This window comes from Mycteria americana, chromosome 23 (genome assembly GCF_035582795.1).
Source record: "Mycteria americana isolate JAX WOST 10 ecotype Jacksonville Zoo and Gardens chromosome 23, USCA_MyAme_1.0, whole genome shotgun sequence".
Taxonomy (NCBI): domain Eukaryota; kingdom Metazoa; phylum Chordata; class Aves; order Ciconiiformes; family Ciconiidae; genus Mycteria; species Mycteria americana.
The window spans coordinates 4,435,930-4,461,472 of NC_134387.1; the positions used below are offsets into that span (position 1 = coordinate 4,435,930).

At 39.1% G+C, this 25,543-nt stretch overlaps 1 protein-coding gene across 5 annotated transcripts in view; it reads left to right on the plus strand.

Moving 5' to 3' along the window:
* Window positions 1-25,543, plus strand: part of EBF2 (EBF transcription factor 2) — a 145,291-nt gene that overhangs the window by 82,565 nt on the left and 37,183 nt on the right. For all 5 annotated transcript variants that reach the window (XM_075523677.1, XM_075523678.1, XM_075523680.1 and 2 more), the window contains one exon: window positions 25,451-25,532. In XM_075523677.1, coding sequence (XP_075379792.1) covers window positions 25,451-25,532 — 82 coding nt within the window. The remainder of the gene's footprint in view (window positions 1-25,450; window positions 25,533-25,543) is intronic.

Sequence of the window (25,543 nt, forward strand, 5' to 3'; positions counted from 1 at the left end):
TTGTGGCTTCTGACACCTCATTAATCAAGTGATCAGAATTCAGTATTTTACAGCAGCAAGACCAATTAACCTTTGCTAGCTACATAGCAGCCAAAAATAATTTCTAATTGTCAAATGGGGAAAACAACCCCACCCCAAACACTGAACCTCTGAAGCATATAAAGGTAAAAATGTGGGATTTCTTTTTTGTTTTGCAAGCATTTAATCAGAGAGAAATTCTAAACTCTGCATGTGTGCGTTTCTTTTTTGGACTTCTGAAAGTACTGAAGAAATTTGGAGAGAAGAAAGTTCAAAGGTTTGGCTCTGCACAGTTGCAGAGTGCCAGCCTGTAACATATCTCTAAATCCCTTCGGATGAAAGATCGGGCTTTCCTTCCCTGTAACTCAAGATTCTGTTTTCTAAAAAAATCTCCCTTTCACAGCTAGGATATTAGTAGGAGACAAAAGACGATGTGAAAATCTCAGCTCAAACCATTTCATTTTGGCTAAAAACCTTGGCTGTCCGACATGCGCTCTTGTGCTATACCTTCTTTCAACTAGTTTCACGGCCTGCAGTGTTCCCGTTTGGACCGTAAGTGGCAGATCTTCATAGCAGTAATGGAGTGAATTCTGTCAGCTGCAAAGCTGGCCTTCCGGCTTTGTTTGCAGCTCCTAACCTCACAATTGAAAATTCAAACCAAGTGTTACTACTTTAGGGGTTACTCCTCAGTGAAGACTTACTGCAGTTCTTAAAACTAAGCAATTTTTACTTATGAATTATATTTTATTATTTTGAGGAAAATTGCAGTTTTAAAGGCAATCAAAACAGTAAATGTTGTTTTGGGCAGCTTTTAATTTTTAGTAGAGATTATTTTAAAATAAGTCTTTTAAATATTCATTGGGGGAAGGATAGTACAGTAACAAGAAGTTCTTCATAAAGGGGAAAAGTTAACCAAATTGTCCTTATTTTCTTGTTATCATTTCTGAAGAGTAAGTACATAGACTTTGTCAGAATTCCATTCTGGATCTTCAAAAACACACAATTAACCAGTTTTGGGGGAAGAGACCCCAGTATGCAAACTGCTTGTCTACCATACAACCACCTCCTTTTTTCTTATTTAGCACTAGTATGAGCTCTCCTTATTTACCTAATATTTTTTGCTTTTACGCTATTTTTAAATTCTCTGTTTTTTTAATCATATAAGCTGTCAGAGGATCCAAATACAAAGTCATGCTGAGGTTTAAATCCTGCATAAGCTTTGGCATGGACTTTCAAAAGTCGGTATTATTGCAAGCCTTTAGTTAAGGTTGTGATGAAATTTGCAGTCAAACTGGAGCTCAGCTCCTTCAGCTGAATATTGTCATTTGCTCCTGAAGCTTAGCTTGATTTTTAAATTTTTCTTTATAGGCTGATAACTCATTTTTTTATACATTCATTATAAAACAAAATTTGATTCAAGTATTTCTGTGGACTTCTCTTTAAGAAGTATTTCAAATCCTGGGTTTTCCCGTTAGTTAAGTTTCATCAGTCACGCTTTTAATTAAAAGAAGGGTATCTCCAGTCCTCACTTTGGACACAAAGTGCATAATGAAATTGTGTATCAGGGAGGACCTGCGAGGATGGGGTTTTTGTTGTGTTTTGGTTTTTTTTCCCCCTCCAGGTTCCCCCGCCTCCCCCTTCCAGGCTTGTTCAATGTATTCCAAGCAGAGGAGGTTAAAAACACTGGTGCATATGCAAGAGCCAAACAAATAGCCTTTCTGATAGGGTTGGGTGACATGTGTCAACCCCTGTCATCCAGGAACAAGAGAGGCAATGTGCCCAGACAAAGGAGAGGGTGGAATCTCAACACACTGGCAAAACCTGACCCACACGCAAGGGCTTTGTGCAGCAGATGCCGCCTCGTATTGTTTCCTGACTCTCTCCCCACCACCCCTGACAACAGCCACTGCCGCTGGCATTCCACCCTGACATCTGTTCAGCTTTATTGATGCTCTCCTGGAGGAATTCCCAGTGTAAACAGGGAATTCTCTACGGGAGCCCCATGTTGTAAAAGGGATGAGCTGCATAATGCAAAGATTTAACCACTATTTAAAGGTGTGACACTTGATTGAAAGTGACTTGATTTTTTTTTTTTCCCCTCCCGCTCTCTCCAACCACCCTTAACTGTATTTGGCACAGAGACTGTATGAGTTGGACTTTCTTTTTTTTTTTTTTTTTTTTTTTTAAATTTTGGGTAGGATTTCTCCTCCTCCCCTTCCTTTCTCACCCTCCTCCCTTCTTTTGTTTTCATAAAGCGGAATTGTCAGGATGAATGAAAACTAGGAAATGGAGCACACCAAAAATGGAAAATGAAGCAAAAACTTGAAGAAACCCTGGAAAGGCAGGAGAGAAAAACCTGGTTTGTGTGTAGTGGAGTCTAGTTACTCCTATAAATGCTGCCAAAGCCCACCTACTCTTAGGACTGACAGCAACTGTCTTGAAGATCTTTGTATCTCTTGAACCTAAGGAGAATTCCTTCTGAGGGGGCTGAAAACTGGGACAGTACATGCAGCATCTACAGCAATAGGAAGGAAAATAACGTACTGAATCATAATACTTTTTTATTCATGTCCTTTCTCTCTTAGTATTTTTTAAAAAGGAATCCTATCTGCTTCCATTCTGCATGCTGTTCTATGTGGGTTTTCAAGCTACTTACATGAGCACCCAGATCTGCCCCTGTAGAAAATATTGAGCTGAGTTTTGGCACCAGAAGACCTGATCCAAAATCCATAGCAGCTGATGAGAATCAGTCCATTGATTTGAATTGGCTTTGGGGCAGGATGTTAGATGCTGAAGTGGCCAAAATAGCATGAGGACTGGGAATTGCTGTGTATTCTTGTCATCTAGGGACCACTATGAAGAGACTAGATCTGGCATTAGATCTGGCATTATTTTGACTCCCTGATTTGTTTAAATAAATATGTGAAAATAAATGTGGATACTTGAAATGCAAACAGTAGGCTGTCTGCTAATCAGATCAACCAAAAAATATACAGAAAAAATCATGCTACAAAAGTCCTGTAGAATTTTAACAGGATATAAGCTAATATTATTCTGTTCCAATTGCTCTATAAAGCCATGGTGTCTGATGCTGGAGATACAGCTGAGGTTCTCCCATGCCCACAAACACATGCTTATTTAAATTAACTAAGGAATCCAGCCTATAAACCCTCGTTCTTTGTTAAAGTTTTGTCTGTGTTCTTTATTCTTTTAAGTAAAATTGTATGTTAGGTATGAATATTTCTGTTACTGAATAAGATATAGGTATAAGATATATCCCCCCAAATAGCGAAGTACAATAGAAGAGACACCAAACCTACAATAAAAATTACACAGAAAGAAATAAAATGTTATAAATGTATAAGTAAGAGGAACAAGTGCTACATTACGGAGAAATCTCTTAAGTCTGAAAACACTATACTTAAAATCAATTCGGGGTTAGACTGTGTTAGGCATGGAGAATACTATGTAGTTATTTTGGTTCTTACTGTGATATAATCATCCGGGCTAGTGTTTTTATTAGGTTTATGGTATCACTGGGATGAATAAAGTAATCTGAAATTCATAGCGAACATGCGTAGTCTGCACTGGTTTAGACGTAATAAAAATTTCTGTGGTAGCTGTTACGAGGAGAGGTCTTATTGAAACGATAACTTAAAGTTTTATTGGACTGTCTATAGGATTTCATAGTCAGTTGTATATTTATTCTATAATTCCATTGGATTGTTTAAAAAATATTGCTAATCTACTGATAGCGTGTCATTTTTTAATAAATTGTACAGGATTTTGGAGGAATTTCTTTTAGGAATCTTTGGCTAAATTATATTAGCATCTTTTGGACTTCTTTCTGAGAAGGGGACTAAATACTCAAGCTTGATTAAAAGCAAAAAAACAATCAAGCAACATTTCCCCCCCCCTCAAAGCCAACGGCCATCTGAGCATCTTTTTGTACTGGTGAAGCTGATAGGAAATGAGAGGCCTCAGCGACCAAAGAGATGATTCTGTGTCAAAACAAGTTGTTAGCATTACGAGAGTTAGAGCTCCCAATAAAGTCAATGTGGTAGGATCAGGCCCTCAGAGATTATTTTGAGACTAAACAGAGGATTGTAGGAAAAGAAATGAGAGACTCATAATTAAGTTACAGAGAGGTGGATTTCTTAGTATTTGTAGGAGTGTCTCTAATTAGAATGTCTTATTTTTCCCCTCACGTCTCCTTTTCCCTTGCTCCTAGTAGCTGAAAAATAATGAATACAAATACCGAAGTGTTGATGGATGGCCAAAGTTGTGGCCAAATCCCACTTTGTGCTTCCTGTACAGTTTAAACTAAAACACAAAGAGAAGTTGCTACTAGAAGTCTCAACAGCAGTCAATCAAGAACAAATTTACAATAGAAATCCAGCTTCCCCTAGGAACAAATCACTTAAAGATTTAAGGAGGTAAACAAATATCTTGCAAGATTTGTTTGAAGCATAGAGTGAGTACAGCTTCATTAGAACATGCCTCTTGATGGTGTTCATAAATGCAGCTTTTCTTCCCTACTGTCTGTATATGTTTTGGGAAGATACGTATTTTCTAAAAAGTTAGCAAACAGTCTGTGTATTTGTCTTAATGTGAGAAGAGTGACAGGAATAATATGTGTGTGGATGTGTTTATGCACTTAATACATTTATACACATGTGTGGGAATATGTATATAGTATCTGTGTGTGTATGTATGCATATGTGCGCAAATATATTTGCATCCAGGTCAAATAACAGCTGTTATTATTAAGTTCAGCTTTTATTATCAATTTGTTGGTAGATTCAGGCACTATTTAAAAAAAAAAAAAAGTCCACATCTGAGCTTTTTCCTAATCAGTTCCCTCATTTTGCTAATATTCTAACGACTGTCAATTTACTTCAGTGGTGCCATTTGCAGAATTTTCCAATTAGCAGGAAACCTGTTCCACCTTCTCCCATAATTACAGGGGACTCGCTTCAGATCAGCTGTGGCCAGACAGCATATGATGTACTTGCCAAAATCTGTGCACTGTGGGTTTTTGTGTGTGTGTGTGGAATTTTTTTTTAACCTTTGCATGAGCTGGCACAGACTTTACATCTCTGTTGTAGGCAGGGAGCTCCCTCAGCACTGGCATGTGTCAAAATATCCAAATAATTTCTAATAAACACACTGCAGTGAAAACACAAATACGAGCCTATTTGTGTTTTGATGGGTCTGGTGTGCGATGGATGTTCAGTGCCTTGTACTTCTGTGAATCTCTGTGTATGGTTATGAAAGTCAGGTAAATACTCAGTAACTGCTGTGTTCCAGTCACACTAGATGATTTTATTCAAGAAGCATCTATTTGGTCACTTTTTATCACCTTTATCCTTCAGCGTCTGTGTCAAGCAGTACAGCGAGGACAATGTTGTTCTGATACTCTCTGATATTACACCAGCTGATCAAAAAGCAATCGGCCCCCTTTTTTTAGAGCTGCTTAACCAGCTGATATTACAGCTATAACAATGGAGCAGCAATAACTATTATTGTTACATGAAAAGAAAATATATTTAATAATAAGCTCATTGATTTTTAACAGCGTCTCTGTGTTGCCTAATTGATGGGAAGTTGTATGTTTGTGTAGCCAACGGGGGTTATGAATTAAATATGGTCGTCATTCCTTGAGGGATGCATGTCAATGCAAGAAAGATGGAGGATCTACATTTCCCCCAAGCTAAACAATCCCCTTGTAACAGACATAGGAAAGCCTGGAACAGGAGGAAGGGGGGAAAGGGAATAAAAAGCATCCATCACTGTTTATTAAGTGCTGCTACTTGAAGGTAAAAGGGGTATTGAACTGTTTTTAAATTGGAAGGAATGTAGCTAGACAAAACATTGATGGTAATATTAGGTTGGTGACAAATTTTATTCTTTTGTCCACATTTATTACAGTAGCAATTTGAAGTGATTTGTGCCTCTTACCCCTCTAAGCCTCTCTCTTTGCATACACATACACACACCTATGCAGGCACACACACAAAAATTCAGTGTTTTTGAGTAATAAAATGAACTCTTCTGGTAACAACCACGAAAATATGGGGTAAGAGTGTCTGGAAATGTTGGATCTTAAATTTAAGATACTGATGAGGCTGCTGATCAGCACTTGGAAAAAATTAGGCTCATCTGAAGATGTCTCAAACTGGGCATGTGATACAGAATCACTGGGCACTTTGCAGACCTTGGCTAGCCAGAGCTTAGCTCTGAGGTACATGTGAAGTGGTGGTAGATGCTAAGTGCTACAGCAGCTTTTTCTTTGTGTGTGTGTGTTAATGGCAGTGGGAGTACTTTTTGGAAAAAATCCTTACCGTTACTTTTGAGATTTCAGGTATGCTGAGTTCTCCTGGAAGCTTAACGTCCTCAGGTCTTGAGCTTGAACTGTAAGTGAAAGGGAAGTTCTGAGTTTGTTACACTCATGATAAACAGTTACAAGTGGAGCGTGGTTCAGTGCTTGTATGAGCAATTACCACTTTCTTGCTCGCATATGTATATAGTCTTCTGTCATATGACCTAGAAAAAATACACTCTCGCATGCATATATTGGTGTTACATAAGCAAGAGTATTCTGCAGACTTGAACATTTCACCCTTTAGATAGCAATTCTCAGTCTCTCGTGAATGCGATTGTTACTTGTCTCTTTTCAAGTACCTCTTGCCTGAGTTTTGTCTCGGGCTTCCCCCCCTGTATGATCATTTTCTGTCTGTTGAGAAGTTTAACTAGGCCAAAAGAGGGCAAGGCCTGGTGCATGTTAGTGGGCGGTATCAGTTTGACCATAAGAATCCTATATGAAAGGATAAATGACTGGATGTGCTCCTGACTGTCCCCAAGGAAGCACTGAGGATTGCTGGGCCATGTAAGTCAGGGGAGTGCACACAGTGTTGAACTGTGATGATTTTTAGGGTGTTTACAAATCCTTGATCTCCAGCGTTATCAAGCAAATTCCAATTACAAAATCTCTGAATCGTAAATGCCGTTCTGTTTTCTTCTGAGTGCTGCTGTTTTATGGTCAGATCTACTCTTTTCCTGTGACTAACAGGGGACAACCTAATGCAGAGCAAAGTTTGGGGTGATCATTATGTTTGCAGGGCGTATGCACTAGAGCTCATAGATATAGGAACTCACACAACCCTAGGTACAGTAGAATATTAAGTCTTGCTTTAATCATCAAAGAATTCCTACTAACTTTAAGTAAGACTGCTTGAAATTAAGCTGGAGTGATAGTCTTTGTTAGAGTTGGATTTGTTCTTGTAAACAGCTATTACAAAAACAATATTAACTACCACTGGGGATGCCAATTAAGTGGGTAGATTCACATTAAGGCTGTGACAGGGAGAGTTTGCAACATTTAGCCCAAAGTTTAGACCAAACAGGGAGTTCCCTACAGGATGCCATAGGAAAATGAAAACCACCCTCCCACCCCAAAACAGAACAAAATGCTCATGGTGAGAGCATTGGTTCTAAGAAACCAGGAGAGTTTACGAAACAGGAGAGTTATGTTTTTGAATAATAACTTATAGTCAGCTTCACTTTCTACTTCTGATTTCAGCTGAAGGCTGTAATGACTGAGCTGCAAACGCTCTGAAATGGAAACTTTTATTTGTAAAACAAAAACTTTTGTTGGATCTAGGCAAGGTATTGGAACCAATTTCCCCTCATTGTTAGATCCTTAGAGGCTCGGGAGGGGGACTGTTCTGTCTCCTGCTCTTTTATAACTGCTGGGACAGGCAGGCCCTCATCCCTCTTTAAAGGTTTTGGATAGTCTCTTAGTAAAAATAATTTCTGTCATTAAGAGGGAGAGATGTTCACAAGTCCCCAACTGTTAGCCAGCTCTAGCTTGCCAGTCTAGCCTCTTAACAGTATTCATAGTCACGGTGAGCCAAACCAAACCATGGCAGTGAATGGTAGAGGAAAAGCCCTTTAGAAAAACAATTTCACTTTTTTCAAAGTTTTGTCATTTTCTGAGCTAAAGTAAAAACATTGCCAAACATAATAGCTGCACTATTATTTTTGCTCAGGTGCTCAGGAATATGAGCTTACTCAACAAGTAAAAAAACGAGCAGGTTTTTTTTTTTTATTAGAAAGGAATCCTCTGTTGTGTGTAGAAGACACTTTCCCCCTAATATTTTACTTGCTAATTGGTAAGTACAAAGTAATTACATAGGACAGATTAAATGGTTTCTAATGCCTCACTTTGAGAACTATAGTGAATGTTTTCCTAAGCTGTCCTCCAAATTGGTAGTCTAATTAAGCAACAAAAAATTATGTTGGCATTCACTGAATTATTGCAAAACCAGAATTTAGACTGAAACTGTTGACAAATTTTTTTCTTTTTTTGGAAGGTGGAGAGGGAAAGGGGGAATAGAGAAGGGAGGGATTTATTATTAGAGCAACTGATTAATCTTCTAAAAATCTGTAAGTGTCCTGGCAGAGATCAGAGTTTCTGCCTTGACATTCGTTGGTTTGATGATTCCTTATGAGTGTGATTAGTAGTTTTAAACCTCAAGAGCTTCAAAGCTATGGCACATCTTTTTAGCATGTATATTAAGATGTGCATGTCTTCTAGTTGATCTCTATAGTAAATGCTGACCTTCTAGAAAGAGATGCAACATTTTTCTTCTGGGTCTCCAGGAGAACACATTTTGCTGAAATTAGTGTCTGTGAACTATGTAAAGCCACTTAACCTTAAATTTCTGTATTAAACTTAATTTTTGGTTGTAAGAATTCACACAGCAAATGTTACTGTAATTGTCTTATTGAAACAGTGATGCACAGTTTCATATACAGGCCCTTTAAGAAGCATATGCTGGCAGTCACAGTGGAAACCCAAGTCAGAACAGTTTATCGGATGCTATTCAACTTCACAGCATTCATCAGAGATGTAATTATACATTTATGCATGAAGAAACTTTGCAGAGTTAATTTTCTTGGTAGAGGAAGATATCTTTGGAAATCTCCTGGTCTTTTATGGAGCACTTTCTTCTCCCCTGCTGGCTTCTTATAAAAGATGGATTTTGGGCCCAGTGGACCATAACTCCCGTAAAATAGCTGTTCCATAGATATTTCAGTAGATACCTCTTAACAGCTCCAAAGGAGCCTTTACAAGGGATTACATCATGATGTGGAGCCATTAAGATCTTTTTGCATATTGGGGGGGAAAACACAGTTGTGCCATGGAGGGGGGAGGGAATATACAGTAGCTGACTTCCATAGAGCAAGTCTTTACCTGGTTCAGATCGTTATAACTGTAACAACTTCTGGGGCAGTTTACGTAGCTGAGATATGGCTGCAGGTATTTAAAAAAATTTCAGGGAAAATAACTGTAAGAAATCCTAGAAAGTTCAGTGGTTACAAGGCTGGTCACTATCCTCAGTTACAGCAGTGTAATTTAAGAACTGATTTTTAAAAATCAGTTTAACAAAGCTACTGCAAACCTGCATATAATCTTACTTCCATTTAAGCGGACTTGACTGCAGTGATGTTAAGGTTGATTTTTAGGAGGTTCAAATTAAAACAGAACAAGAGTTTAACAATGGAGACAAAAATTAGGACAGCTGAAGAGTCAAGCTGCAAATTCACAGTGCTTTGAGTAGAGCCCAGGTACCCTCAGACTGCACTGTCAGTCTCAAAATCTTAAAAGACTTTTTGTGTTTTGTGTGAAAAGTAAGTATACTTTTCATTACAAGTTCTGTGCAGTTTGTGTTAAACCTTGCTCAGCAGTCTCTTTAAGTGTCATGGATGGTCTTGCATTGATGTGTAATGTTTTTCAACAAGCTATGTGCCTTCATTCCTATAACCTGTCCTGACATTGTAGGGACTGACTCCTTAGTCTAATGTCTCATCATACAAGTTCTTTCTAATGACAGTGCTACTCCCATTAGCCTCCCTTGATGTCTATTTACCATAGCAGCTTTTCAATTATTTAAAATGCAAACATCTGGATTAAATAAATGAAGAAAACATTCAGCAAATGTTGCATGCACTCTAAAACTTTTTTCCAGAAATTATGACTGCAGTAGAACTTGAGGAGGAAAAAATTCAAAATTCACAGCACGCATTGGCCTCTCAGTGCACTAGGGACACGGGCAGGAAGTCCTAAAGTTGGGAACTGCCAAGAGACCTTTTTCAGTAGAGAGCACATTATGATGATGCATCTGGAACGATACCTTGTTATTTAAAAGCATCAAAACATGAATATTTTCCAATCAATAAGCCAACTGTCGGGTTAAAATCTATGCTCTGCATGAATGTGTGTATGCCTGCAGTTGGAGTATATAAAACATGTAATATGTATGCATAAAAATACGTTGTACATCTCCAAGAGATAAAGTGGATTGGATTTTCTCCCTGAGAAGTCTTTCAAAGTCAGTTAAGTATGGGCTTTGTATCCAGCTTTAACACTGCCAGACTCTTGAAAGACCCTCATCTCTGGCTTTTGCAATACCTACTTAAGCATCAAGTTGAATCTGTCCCTGTGATCGCCACAAATCAGGGAAGAATATTAGAATTTGAAGTGAATGAAGAATACAGATCATAGTTGCTGCATTTGGAAACATCTGGAGCCCTCACACAGGCTCATTAGTCTAGTCATAAAGCAGAGCATTGCAGAAGTCTTACCTTAATGAGATTAAAAACAAGTACAAACAACCCAGTGCGCGAATGACCACTCCAGTCAGGCATAGGAAGCTATTGGTTACACTTGGTATTAATCATTGGCTTCAGTTGTGTCATCAGAAGCTGGGGGGGGGGATAGAATGTTTGGTCAATCAAGACCTGTTCCCAGCCTGCCCACATTCTGCAGCCTCCTGCAATTCCCCTTAAGGGCATGTAGTCCAAAGCCAGGTCTGTATCTGCCATGCAAAGAGGCCCAGTAATCAGATATTTGCTTTTTACATTTGTACATTTCGCAGGCCTCGTTGGCTTTCAGTAGGTGGAAGGTCAGGAGCTGAAATTACAAAGTGTTAACTTAGGATCTCTCATGGAAGCCCTGGGAATGTGTTTTGCCCTAGCCAGAGGGTAAGGCTCTGTAGCTGAACACAAAGCTCTATAACAACTTCATGAATATACCCATAGATATGCTGTAGTGATCAAGGGGGAAATCAAAACGATGACCTTCACCACAAAAGCATGGGCACTGATTGCTGTGCTAAAGGAGTAGCTCACTGTTGTGGTTTAACTCCAGCCAGCAACTCAGCCCCACCCAGCCGCTCGTTCACTCCCCCCACCCCGTGGGATGGGGGAGAGAATCAGAAGAGTAAAAGTGAGAAAACTCATGGGTTGAGATAAAGACAGTTTAACAGGGAAAGCAAAAGCCTGCACAAAAGTAAAGCAAGATGAGGAATTCCTTCACTCCTTCCCATGGGCAGGCCGGTGCTCAGCCATCCCCAGGAAAGCAGGGCTCCAACACACGTAACGGTGACTTGGGAAGACAAACGCCATCGCTCCCGATGCCCCCCCCTTCCTCCTTCTTCCCCAGCTTTACATGCTGAGCATGATGTCCTATGGTGTGGGATATCCCTTTGCTCAGTCAGGGTCAGCTGTCCTGGCCATGTCCCCTCCCAGCTTCTTGTGCCCCCCCAGCCCACTCGCTGGTGGGGTGGGGTGAGGAGCAGAAAGGGCCTTGACTCTGTGTAAGCACTGCTCAGCAGTAATGACAGCATCCCTGGGTTATCAACACTGTTTTCAGCCCAAATCCAAAACACAGCCTCATACCAGCTGCTATGAAGAAAATTAACTCTATCCCAGCCAAAACCAGCACACTCACTCACCAGATAGGTGTCTTGAAGGAGGCCACTGCTAAAAGCAGATCTGAACATGTGCACCCATTCAAGTGAACGGCAAATTTTGCATTGTCTAAAGTGATGTGGGAATAGGTATTACATATACACACTAAAATGAAACCAATCTCATGCTTCAGGGTGTAAATTGATCACTGGAAAGGTCAGGAAGCAATTTTCCTCTCTTGTTAACATCACCGCACAGTCAACTTGGGGGTGGGGGGGTGGGGGGGGTGGTGGCGAGAGAGGGAGGGATGGAGTGAAGAGAAGCAATTTCTCCTGTAGCATAAAGTATTTGCCAGAGGCAAAATAACTTGCTGCAAACATGAGTTTATAGCAAACTGATTGTCCAAGTGTTTGAATTTTACCTTGTCTTGATTTCTGGGTGCCTAATCTAAGACACTTTAAAGGAGCATGGTTTTTGTGATATATTTCATGAAAATCCAGTTGTTTTTGAACACTGAGACTTGATGCTGCGTGTAGTTGCACCAAGTGGCTCTTCTTGTGTGAAGCCTGTGCTTTGAGCTTGTGTGTGGGGTGTGGATGTGTAGTCACAGCTTTGAATCATGAGCCTAGAGAAGTTGCATGGCAGTGTTTGGACCCATTGGTTTCTGGCAATGTGGATCTTCTGGGAACGTGACTTAGTACAGTGTTATTTCCAAACGGCCTCATAGCGAGCCCGCTGAAAACATAGCTTATCTTGCTGTGTATCTTCATAACTTCTTAGGGTAAGACAGTTGCCCTGAAATAACTGAGAAGTCAAAACAGGCAAAGTCAAGTCCCCTTGAGTGTCAACCCAGCAGAGATACTCAAGTGAAGGGAAGTGGATTTGCCCTTGTTCTGCCCACCACTCACCCCTGCCCTTTCACTGCAGCCCCATACTGAGGTCATTAAGAGGCATATCAACTGTGGGCTGTTTCTTCAACTGCTGTCTTGTTTGAGGCTCACCCATTGCCAATTAACAGAGTTCACACTGATATTCTCTCATCTGATATGAGTTCCTACCCCAAAATGCTGCTTCTTTTTTGGCCTCTGGCACATATGTGCTACATCAAAGGGTACTGAAAAGGTTAATTAAATTTGGAGGCTACTAAGCAGAGATGAATGAAATGTTTTCAGTGGAAGGTGGAATCACTTTTAAATGTATTAATTTATTTACTGCACACTAGAAATTTTCATATTCTTCATAAATACAAGACGGTACGTGTATGTCTACAATATTAACTCTCTTCATTCAGAAAATTAGTTAATTTATGAGGTTATATGCTAAAACATAGAAAAAGGTGGGTTTCAGAGTGCAGAATTTTTCTTTTTACAGCAAAATTACCTCTCTCTACATAGGCATACGTGCACACCATCTTTTTTCAGGAGTTGAAACAATAACAAACTGCAAAAGCATATCAGCTGTGTCAAATTCCATGTCAAAGAATTGGGAAATGGTAGGAAGCCCTGGACATCAGAAACCTTCTGAAAGATGTGGATGCTGACATTTGGTTTTGGCCATATGCTGTGGCTGCAGAATATCTTATTCTGACAAAGCAAGAATAGCTTTAAAGAATTTCAGTGACTTGCTCGTGTACCCGGCACTGTGGCTCTGGAGATACGGATTCTATTTCTGCCTCAGCCATGTGACCTATATATCTTTGGGCCAATTCATCCATGGTTTAAAATGAGGTGCAGGCAGAAATGAGGAGTGAAAAATACAGACCAAATCCTGTTTTTTTTGTTTTTTTTTTTTTTTTAACTCATTGCATCTTTTCTGTCTGCTGAGCTGGGGTATGGGAAGATAAGAAGTGGAGAGGTATGGGACAGAAAGATGTTTTCTGTTTGTATTACTCATTTCATTCCTCTTTAGCTTCCCTTGTCATCTGATCATGTGTTCAGTGGCTATAAGGAAAACAATGTATATTGGGGCTGTCTATAAACATATAACAGAATTGTTAGAGAAGCTATTCCATGTTTGGAGTCCTTTAGTCCCATGGTAGTCTGACACAATTAATAGGTCTCATGGTATTGCTATGCTTTGTGAGTGGCTGGGGTTCCAAGTGTGCAATTTTTCTGTGTTTTTAATTTCGAGGTGATATTTCTTCTCCTAAAGAGAGGTCTTTGTTAAACACGTGCCATTCACAAGCACCTGTCTTTTCTGAGGAGGTCTACAATGAGTTAAAGCACAGCAGGATAATATTTAATCTTCCTTGGGCAAAGAAGTTGTTGGTTTTGCTTTTTTTAAAAACAAAAGTGATTTCCCATTGACTGTCCAGTAGGAAATACTAGAAAGTGGCCTGGTTGGCACACAGTGCCAAGAGCTTGTCCTGTGTAAGCTGGCTCCCTTTTACATTTTCTGTTTATGCGTGGATATGTAGAACCCAAGTCAATTTAAAAGATATATTTATCTGAAAAAGGGTACTTGTTCAAATTAATAAAAAAACAACAGAGACTTCAGGCATTAAGTGTCTGATAAGTATTTTATGTATACTGTTTGTAGTAGACAAGCCACACTTGAAGGCTTTAAGTGCTTCAGCAATCGCCTAGTATAGGAATTCATTTTATTCTTCTTGCTTCCTTTGTTTGGGTTGAATCCTGAGGTCTTGTTTCAGATTTTGCTTGCTCCTAGTTGAAGCAAACACCCGGTGATCTTGGTGAGTGCTGCATTTGAGAAAGATTGAAGACTAAACAAGGATGGTAGCAATAGAGCTGAAATATACATCAAAAAGTATATAAATACAGTAATTAGCAAAGGAGATTACAGACAGTGTGTGTATATGTTTATAAATATAATATACTCATATTATTGTTTGCATTCTTGTTCGCAAAATATCCTATGATATTTTTAATGCTCTTTCCCTCTTCCTCTGCATGACTAAATTGCTGGATAAGATCTTAGGACCTGGCTGTTTTATGCACAAGGGTTGCTTTGTGCATCAGGGGTAGACTCCCTAGTATACGGCCTGTAACACTGCACATTTTAAAAAATGCATTAGTATGCATATTTCTCTGAATCCAAGCTCTTCAACATTAAAGCAAGACCCTTCATTTTAATCATTAGAGAATGAATCCAGTGCTAATAGCACTTAATTGTTTCACTAGAATGATCTCCGTTGGTTTTGGCAGCTGAAATGAAAACAATTCCAAATACCATCAAAGGAGCTTATCCACACACAGCATGTACAGGGAGAGTGTTTTGATATACAACGGTGTGTTAATATCATAACATCTCCTAATACTACATACAGTTCTGTAATCCTTTTCTGCCTCAGTCTATGATCTTGGAAGGTCCAATGGGTAAAAGCAAAAGGAATAAAATAGACACAGAAAATCTTGGTCCTTGCCCCTGAAAATAACGCACGGACGGTCTCTTTGCTTCAACCATATACTATATTAATCTCGACTTTCTTGAAGCTTGCCCGCTAGTTTAAATTTGTATGCAACATCAAACATACCTTTTCACATATGTTCTTTCCAGATTTTTTTTAACAGTTACTTAGCAGTTTATAGAAGGAAGTGAATGATCTCATCAAGCTGCTTAGAAATTAAAAAAAAATCTGTGCTTATTAATTATGCAGGATTAGTCTAATTATAATTCAGCAAATTAATTAGCGACAGAAGGTGTTCTGAAACATTGGAGTACATTTGCATGTTAAATGGAGAGGCTAGTCTGTAATATATGTAAATTTATGCATGGCTTCATAGTTTAATTTAAAAATTTGCAGCTGCATATGGTATGGGAGCAGGTGAAAAGTCAGTTTTAGTTTAATGATGCTAACAAACATTGGATGCTGTCCTGTCTTAGGGAAGGAATGCACTGAATGCACCCCTATCTGCCAATCTATAAATCTGTCATAGGAATATAATGTTACACCAATGTTCAGATTCAAGGTCATCTGTGCCTAGACCCAGAAGTACAATAGGTGCAAATCTACCAACTGAATAGACCTCAGAAAAGGGAGGGGCAAAATGTGTATGGGCCCAAGTTGCTGGGATGTAAATTTGCCTCTTTAGCAAATGAATGCATGTTTATTCTATACAAACCCAGTTTAGGGACAGGCAATACTCCTGCCTTCACAAATGAGTGAGAGCTTTCAGCTGAGTGATATCCACTTTGGCAGGTGTAAAATAGGTGCCTAACCTTGGTTCCATCTCTAACATTCGCATCAGTGCAACTTCCTGATTTCTTGGAGTCACTGGAAAGTTATTACCAAGTTCTGCATTAACTGCAGGGTAGAGAGTTTTTATGTACTGGCCTCTGCCATCTGGCAGAAATAGTAAAAACCAGCAGACCCAGCAGCAGCAAAAAGGCTATCGGTGTAATTGGTGATCACTGTTCAGCCTAGCATGGCTCAATAGACAGACATTTTTTCAGAGCATTGGGGTAAGAGGGTAGACGAGTCGAAAGATAAAGGAATCATAGGTTTCTCTGGGTGTGGAAAAAATGAGTGGGCATCAGATTCTGTGCTTATTTAACATCTATGTTATCCTTTTCTGGGGTCCATAGGGTTTGCAAAGTAGAACTTGAGTTAAATTTGCACCTGTATAGAGCTATAAGGACAAAGTGATACCAAAGAATGAAGAGATATAACTAGTATTGCAGAGCATCATCGGGCCTATGTTTGTGTGTCCAGCACCAAACCATATGTGTACCACTGAGGCTGACATAAGTGTAATGAAGAATTTGGCCGTGTTTTCAAAATCCTGCTGGGTGTTATGTTCTGAGGCGATGAGCTTTATGAAATTTTTGTCACTATTAAAAAGAACCAGTAAAATCACAAACATGGACTTGCAGGAGTGGTATGTGGTTCTTGGCTGGAAGAGCAACTCTATCTATGCTATGGGGCAAGTCACTTAATTTCTAGGTGCCTTGACTTTCCCCATCAGTGAAATGAGTATAAAAGCCTTTCTTTCCTCCTGTCCTTTGTGTATCTTTTCTCCAACAACAATTTCACAATGTGACTGTGCGATGCTTAGCACAGTTGGAGCCCATAGATACTGTAATAAACCAGGGAATATTATCTGAATGTCCCTTTCAACAGCCCTTCAGCCCAATCCTCTACTCTATTACCTCCCTGCCTATTGACTTTTGATTATGCTATGGCATTTGGTCGTGTGCCAAATGGCATGAATAATATCGATCTTACAGTATAAATAAGCTTTTAGCCATTGTCTTGTAAGTTACTGGAAAGTTTTGGTGTGGGAGGAAGGAGGAAAACCCAAAGGAAAAGGGAAACTGCTCAGATTGCAAAGAGTCCTCCAAAGACTTTTTGGAGAACAATTGCAATTACAAACACGCTGTTAGCGTTGTGTTTCATTTTCAATTTGAACCCATAGAGTTCAATTATTATTTTCATTAATGGTGTCAGGTTTTCATCAGAGTGCACAAACAAGGAGGTTTTCCTTGGAGATTTTTTTTCCTAGCAAATGTGGCCATGCCAAATAACTACATTCAGCACCGAGAAATGCCTGTCTGTATAACCGGCAGTGCACTCTCCCCCAGCCCTTGTTTCTTGAAAATGGGATCACTTTGCAAGACAGAATAAGCATTTACCAAATGAGTGCGAATTGCAGTTGTGGATGTGTGTGCCTGCTGCTGCTCAGACAGAGTGGAACAGAATCTACTTTAGAGATGAAAATTGTGCAGAAGGTGGAAAATGTACAGAATATAAATATCAAGTTTACTGACATGTTTTGGGTTTGGATGACGTATTGCAGGTTTACATTCAGTTACTATTAGTTTGGAAACTAAGCTTTTAAAAAAAAGCCACTAGATATAGGGCAGAGAGAAATACGATGTTCTAGGCTGCAGAGGGACAGGATATTTGAGGAACAATTGTTCTTTGGTTAAGGTATGAGACTGGGAGTTGGACATGAATTCAAGTCCAATCGTTGCTGTGGACTCAAGGTGCAATGTTCTTTCTTGACCCCTCTGAAATACAGGATACCAGCACTTTCATCCTGTATCTTCTTAATTACATTGCATAGAGTGTTACTTACCCAAGTGTGATTAGGACCTCTTGGCATGACAAACAAATCATCATTAGAAGCACTTTCAAGATGGGTACTGCCATCCTGTAATCTTAAGTTTGACTTTTAAGGTAGTCTGGTCTGTTGGCCTACCTTAGCTGAATTACTAACCTTTTTTTGTTCCATTTTTGCATCCGTCTCTAGCGTTAGCTTTATTGAGTTCAGTGTTGCAAGGGGCCAGAGACTGTGCAAATCAGGCATGCACTAGTAATAGTCTTCTGCCTTCCCATGGTGTTTCCAGGTGGCTTTGCAGGTCTGAATACTAGGTGCAGAAAAAGAGGCCCTAAATAATGGTCCTACATCAAAACTTAAACTTCAAACTTAAAATCTAAATTGGAGTGATTGACTAAGTGTGGGAGAAAGCAAGCAGGATGTTAAACAGTAGATGTTGGTAAATGACATTGGACTGTTAGCCTTGGAAAACGAAATTGTTTTGATACTTAAAATTATGTGATGTTTCCAATTTATTTGAGGGATACAATGCCTTGTGGCATTTTAAAGTCCTTTTTGAGCTTTTCTCCTTTTTGAAAATAAAAGCACTAATTCCACCTGTTCTCTATTACACTTATCTGATCTGCATGTCTTCATATGCTTTGCATTGTGAGCATCTTGGAATAAGCATGCTGTTATTGATTGATTAAATATTAATTTAATAATAAAGATGGGCCTAAACAGAAAACTTCTGATCTAGATTTTCCTCAGTGCAAAGGATCTTTGTGTCCTGTAGATTTTGGTCCAAACCACCTTGATTTAATAATACAAGTACAAATACACAAAAGCCTCACATCTTGAAGCCAGCTTCACTTTTGCCATTACAATTCTGCTAACATCAGTGCAGTTACTCCTGAACCGTACTCTTTAGAACTCTGCAGAAGCGGACTTTACCTTGGCAAGCATCTATTTTAAAGCTGGAAAAGAAATGCAGAGCACAGGAAAAAGTTCCTGTAGAAAAGGGTCAGGATCAGTGCCTAGAAGCTGAGAGACAATCAGAGAGGTGAGATGAGGAGAAAGGCCTAATGGCAATGTAAGGGGCTGTATGTGGCAGAAAGCATAGATGGAAGCATAAAAATAAGAATCACAGAAATTTATGAGGAAGGGACGTCAAAGGATCATGTACTCCATCTCCCGTAGATTTGCATACACCTATCTCATCTCTCAGACAAGGCTGAGGAATTCTCTTGCATAGTCTGGCTGTCCTCTGCACACAGAAGCGGGGAGCTGGAGAGCAGTCTAACTAGACTGCTGGTCCCATAACTGGAGAAATTACCTTGAATTAAGGCAAGAGGGTAGAGAAGTGTTTCTCATTTTTCCCATCAGGAAATGAGGATGTTGTTGGGGACGACAGGAGTAGCAGGCATGATGTTCGTGTGCGTTTTTTGGTGCAACTGGAGTCTTTCTATTAAAAAACAAGTGACAAATGAGCAGCCAACTCCTCTTCTCCTGGCCTAGGCTTGGGATCTCATATCATCTGATTCCTGCTCCCTTCTCCCACAGTAAATCTCTGACAAACTCAGAAAAGTCTTTTGACCTACATATGTTGGTTTTCACATTTGTTAAACTGGGTTCACACTTTATGCACAGGAGTTTTGTGAAGATTAATTAGCTGCTGTTTGTGGAGTATCATATAAATACTCTGGATTATTGTAATAACCTCACTCATTTCTCACACAGTATAAGGTGTATGTTCATTTAGAATGCCTTTGTGCAATGCCTGATCCCACATTGACTATAACTGCTGGAAAAGAGTAGGAATTTTTCTCAGCAGCTCCCTAATAATACACACTGACATAATAGAACGAAATTACTCCAGAGATAAATATTCAGATTATAAAGAAGTCTTCTACTGTGATATTCATTAAAATCAAGATGATGATATTAAATAAATGCAATTAATTGATTTTAAATACTGACCTTCAAATGTATGTGCAAAATCTGACCTAGTCCCTTGGAAAGGAAGAAATTTCAAATAAAGCCTTCCACTTTGTCGTGTTGTGGCATCGGGTGGGGTTACTTGTCACACTTATCTCAGAGTTTGCAAAGCCAAGACACACATGGGTCAGTCGAGGGGAGGATAGGAGACCCTGATCTCAGAATTTCCTAGCTTTGATGGAGTTGGTCAGGCCCTCACTGTAATGATAGTTTTTCAGTTCATAGCGTATTTAATCTTAATATTGTTTAACTGGAGCAAAGATATTCATAATAACAGCTTCTAGTTTTTTCTTTGTTCACTTTGTGACTTTTTGGAAGCACTTCAATTATTTAAGCAGAATGCCACCATATCTATATATTCTCATTAGATTGTAGCATCAAAGGATTTCCCGATAAACATAATCATACTAGATGGTAGGCATGTTCTCATGCTGAAAAATGACTGAGGCCATGAATCCAAATTCTACAGTAACTCAGACAAGACAGGATTATCTCAGTATTTGCTTTACAAGGATATTTTTGAAATGTATCCAGAGGCTGCTCACAAGATTAAAAAAATGTTATATCTCTTGATTCTGTTACCTGTATTTTAAGAAAGCACAAAAGGTGGATAGGAAGGTTAGTTAAGATGTAGAACCAGGAGTCAGGAGATCTAAGTCCTAGTCCCAGCTCTGCGGCAGACCTGCAATGTGATGGGGAGCAGTTCCCTCCCAGTTTCCAGGCCCTGGCATCTTTGCCCGTAAAATGGTGAGTTACACCACCTGCTGCAGAGGGGTTTTGTGAGGCAGAATTAATTGAAGTTTAAGCCCCATAGAATGGCGCTATAAAAGCGCAAAGCATATTATCTATTTCTGTGGTTCCATGTGGTGAGACTAATCAGTCCCAGGTCTTGTGGCAGGGTTTTAAAAAAAAATTAATGGATTTTTTTTTTTTTTTTTTTTAAAACGACACCTTCCGTTGCATGTGGGACTGCTCTTTAGGGCTTCTGTCTAGTCCTGTTGAAGTCACAAGAAAGAATTTTTTTTTTTTGACTCCAACAGGATTTGATTAAGGTTCGTCTCAATCATCCGAGATGGAGGATAAACATTCTCAAAGGTGTGGAACATGCTTTCTAGTTCTAGCCACGTTTTTAAGTTGCCTCAGGTAGGTACAGAACCTAATAACACAGGCCTACATAGAGAAGGTGGGAGTGTGGATCAGCAATTGCTTTGGAAGGAGCTTGAGAGGTGCAAGACCTTACCTACTTTGCCCTTACCCTTTCTCACTGTCCATTGACAGTCCTCTGCAGGGGAGTTTGTTCTGTCGCCTCTCAGCTGCATTATGGATTGCACAAGTGCTCCCGGTCTGCTTTCCCACAAAGTCAGATAGGATTGCCTGTAGTATTGCTGAAAAATAGTTGAGATAACACAGCTGTCTTTGTACTGAAGTGAAAAAGGGGCACTTAAATGATTCATCAACCTAACTTCTCAGCATGATGGTAACTCCCAGTAGGAGGAGCAGTAACTTTTAGAAAAGCTCCCTTTAAATCCTAAAAGAGGTAGTTATATTTAAGGTGGCATTTTGGAGACCTCTGCAAGCGTATTAGTCTGTAGATAGAAAGCTCGACTGTATGAGAGAGACAATAGAAAAAAAAGGATAAGTCTATAGTTATATCTTAATTAATTTTATGTCTATGCATTAAGTTAGTCAGGTTTTCTATAGCAATGCCAGAATTCTTAGTGATAGTCATTCAAAAGTATTTAGGTTTTCCCCCAGCGCCCTTGGACGTTGATCTATGAGATGACTGGGCCATGCTCTCTCTGCTTGGCTGGAATCAGAGTTACCTGCTAAACTCATAGCTAATGTCATCCTTAGGAAGGAACAAAGGCCAGCTAAGAAACATGAAAATGAGCTATATTTTTAAAATTCTGGGTTTTATTTTTTGATGTATGTATAGGTAAAGGCCAAAATCTGGCTAAAGATTCTAGTTTAAAAAAATTAATAAAGCCTTTCTGCAATTCTCCTGTTACCCCTAAATCAGCTTCATTTAGTACTAAACCTTCCCTCCTCTTTGCTCCCCCCAAGTAATTTTTATTCTAATGCTGCAATAAATATTAATGCCTTTCCCAGATGCAACCACTTAAAATATATATGTATATATAACGACCTACCAAATACTTCATGCAGATGCCCCGTTGCAGCTAAAATTTGACTGGAGAAACTCTGAAAGGAGAAAAAGAGACGTGGTTCAACTAGAGGAAAGATAAAAATTCTTGTGTGTGCATCTAAATAAAACTAAATGTAAATCTGGGGTGATGGGAGGGAAAACTGTCTTAGTGCAGCATATCCAGTGAGCTCCAAAGAAACTACAAACGTCTTAGCGCAGACAATATATACGAATACTGCCGCAATGCTTAAGTACTAAACCCCAAGGCCAGCACTTTCAAAAGTGAGATGAGGGATTACTGATGTCCAATTTGTGGTACCTTAAAGGTGCACAATTTTCAGCAGCTCCGGTGCTCAGCAATTCCAGAAAGTCAGGCATCTTTAAGTTGTCTCAAGTGGGACTCCCAAAATTGCTGTTGGTTAAATATCCTGGCTAAATACTCTAAAGCTCAGTGCGTTTGCATGTTTATTGCAAAGCAGGCGGTGAGGGATGAGAATGCTCTGCGTCTTGTAGGAGGCAGACGGCTCAGAGAGAAAGGAGAGTTTTGTTTCCTGCGTATTTTTAGCGGACAATACATCTCTTGGTATGAATCAGCACAGATCTAATTGAAATCCAAGTTAATTTTCACATACACTGCTGATTTACGTTTGCTGGGGATCTGAACCCCCATTTTCTGGAGACGTTTAGCAGAAAATATAAATTGAGTTCCTTGCCATGCAATGTTGCAGAGTTCAGTCACGGATACTGTTAAACATACATTTAGAATTTTTACCTTTTGTATCTGCCTTTTAGGGGTTTGTGTAGCATGCATTACTGCAGTGTCTTAGCTCTTCCCAAAGTCAGTTCAGCTGACACACTGAGTTCTCTTACAGACACTTTTCTTTGCTCTGATTTTCTTCTTTCTTTAGTTCGTGTTGAGCCTTTTTCTCATCTAGACGAATAGGGATGCAAGCATTTAAAAAAATTAAAAAGGAAACTGGGCATTTTCCTGACGAATTTGATCTTTTATTTTTCCTTAAAAGTAACAACTTCTTGTGGATTTTTGTTTGCAGTTATCATCCCTCAAAACAATCAGTTAGCCACCGGCTCATTGATTTTCATGTAAAAGTTACTTGCCTTGGTTTCATTATATAATTTGGTTATGTTCTGCAGTTTTTCCTTCCATAGATAGATCTCAGTAACATAAGCAGTTTATGTATCTGCAAATATTTTTTTATTATCTGTAAGAAGAGGGCAGGATAAAAAGGAGTGTTTGTGAGTAACATTTCTGGCTCAAATTCTCTTGTGAATCTTTGAGTGTGCCGGCATGCGTAGCATTTTTCCTTCTGAAAACATTCTTACAGATAAAATCTTGCTTACCGAATCATTCAAATAAAAGAGGTCACAGGTTTTAGCATGAGGAGTCAATAAGACTTATTTGATAGAATATATTCACTCAGTGCTGCTCCTGAGGTGTGAAGTTCTGTAGGATTTTTAGTTCAGAATACAAGGGAGGTGACCAGGGCTCTGTTCACAGAAGTTGCCCTCTGACAGCCGAGCACCGACCCACCTCTCCCGCTGAACCTGAATGCCAGCACGAAGAGAGTCCGCAGCAGGACGCTGGACTTTCACCCTGATCTGTGCCACAGGAAGAACCAGTCAGCTCTTTAAGGCGTAAATGAGAAGGAACGGTAGAGATAAAAACAACGGTCTGCAAATTGCGCACACAGAGAAAATAAATATTTTGGATATTTTTAAAATGTTTGTGAGACATTTCAGGGAAAAAGCAACACTTTAATTTAAAAAGCTCACTGGAAGGATGTATTTTGTGACAGTCATTTTATATGACGTTATGTGGGTCTTTTTTGTGGGTTCAATTGTCGTGAGGTTTTCGAAGGGTTCTGTTTGTTCAAGCAAACATATAAATGGATCACGTCCTTCAATATTTCTTTGTATGTTTGGGGCAGACGGAAAAGAAATACCATGATGTAAGTGGTGCAAAGAAAGCAGCAATAACAAGGGAGAGCGGATTTCTGCTTTATTGTCTTGTGTTAGGACTATTTTGGTTGTTGTTGTTGGTAAACCCTAGGAAATATACATCTTTCTCCTTTAAAGTTCTAATTCAAGGCATGAATGTGTGAGTTCTGAAGGGACTTAGGGACTGCGGTAAAAAATCGTTGTCATAGTAACAGAAAGGGAAATAGGCCTGGCTCACCTGGGACTTTAACTTACTGCAAAAGCGGATTTTTTTTTTAAGGAAAGCACTCAGCAAGAGAAATAAATAAATAAATTGTTCTTTGTATTCTAAATCAATTCTTCAACTATTTATTTTTTCTTCTATCCAAGTCTTTTTTCTTCTAAATCTATCTTACAGTCTCTGATTTTTTTTTTTTTAAATTTAATTGTTGCAGTTAAACCCATTTTGTCCGACAAATGGAAATTAAAAGAATCACAGAAAATATTTTCACTTGTGATAGGGGATGCCAAAAAAATTTCTTGCTTGTTATGTCGGAATTTTGAATACATGCTTGTTTTGTTTTTAATCCAGCAAGTATGATTTTTCATGTAGTTTCTTTACCTCTGAAATTCACAAATTTAAACGGGTGAATCAGATAACAAAGGGATGAATCCTCTCCTCCCTGGATTTGACACAAAATTTTGTGGAAAAGCTTATAGGAAAACGCCTGCCTAGTATATAGATTTTACAGTTTAGAAATGCTCTAGTGCCTAGTGTTGGGTGAGCCAATCAAGCATGCTGAAGATTCAACTTGTGTACATGACAAGCTAAACTCTACAGAATAATAACACATAAAGATAGGCATATGTGACAGGGCAAAAATAATTGGCACGAGAACTTTGTACGCTGTTAATAGGTTTATCTGCTTGGACAGCATGAGCTGTCATGTATGACTTCAGGTTGTGTTTTTGTTATCCCCTCTCAAAACCTATGTAAGATTATAATCTGGACTCCTGGCAGTTCTGTTTCTCTGCTTTAGTTACTGAAATCTTAATAACTAAGAACATCGTCATGATGAAATCTCGTCAGCTTCTTCTGGGAGCTGTATTTGTTTCTATGTTTTTTAATACATTCTAAGTAGTTTCAAGGCTTATCTGCCTCAGAGTTGCCCTGTCGGTTTTTGTAGTTGTTACAATAACATTATCCTTCTATATTGTTTCACGGAAAATCCCTTCAGACAGTAAAAGAAAGACCTTGTATGCAAGGGAGAGATAAAGAAAGAGACTAAAATTGTGTGGTCAAACATGCAGCGAGGAAACCGGCATAAATCGGAGTAGATGTGTTGACTTACACCAGCTAGCAGCCCAGCTCCGAGTGGATTACAGTCATGTTGGTTGTACTTTACCTGATTTTTTTTTTAAACTTCTGTTTGTTATGGTTTGGTTTTGTTTTGTTTCTGTTTTTGTTAAGTTCTTACAGTCCTGGTCTACTGATACACCATCATGTAAATCACTATGATGTATACTTTAAAACAGAATATAACAACACATGTTTTGTCGTGGTTAATAGAAGTGACATGGTTCTTTATCTTTCCAGATTCTTCTTAAAATTTTTTCTCAAGTGCAATCAGAATTGTTTGAAAACAGCAGGAAACCCAAGAGATATGAGACGGTTCCAGGTAGGTCTTAC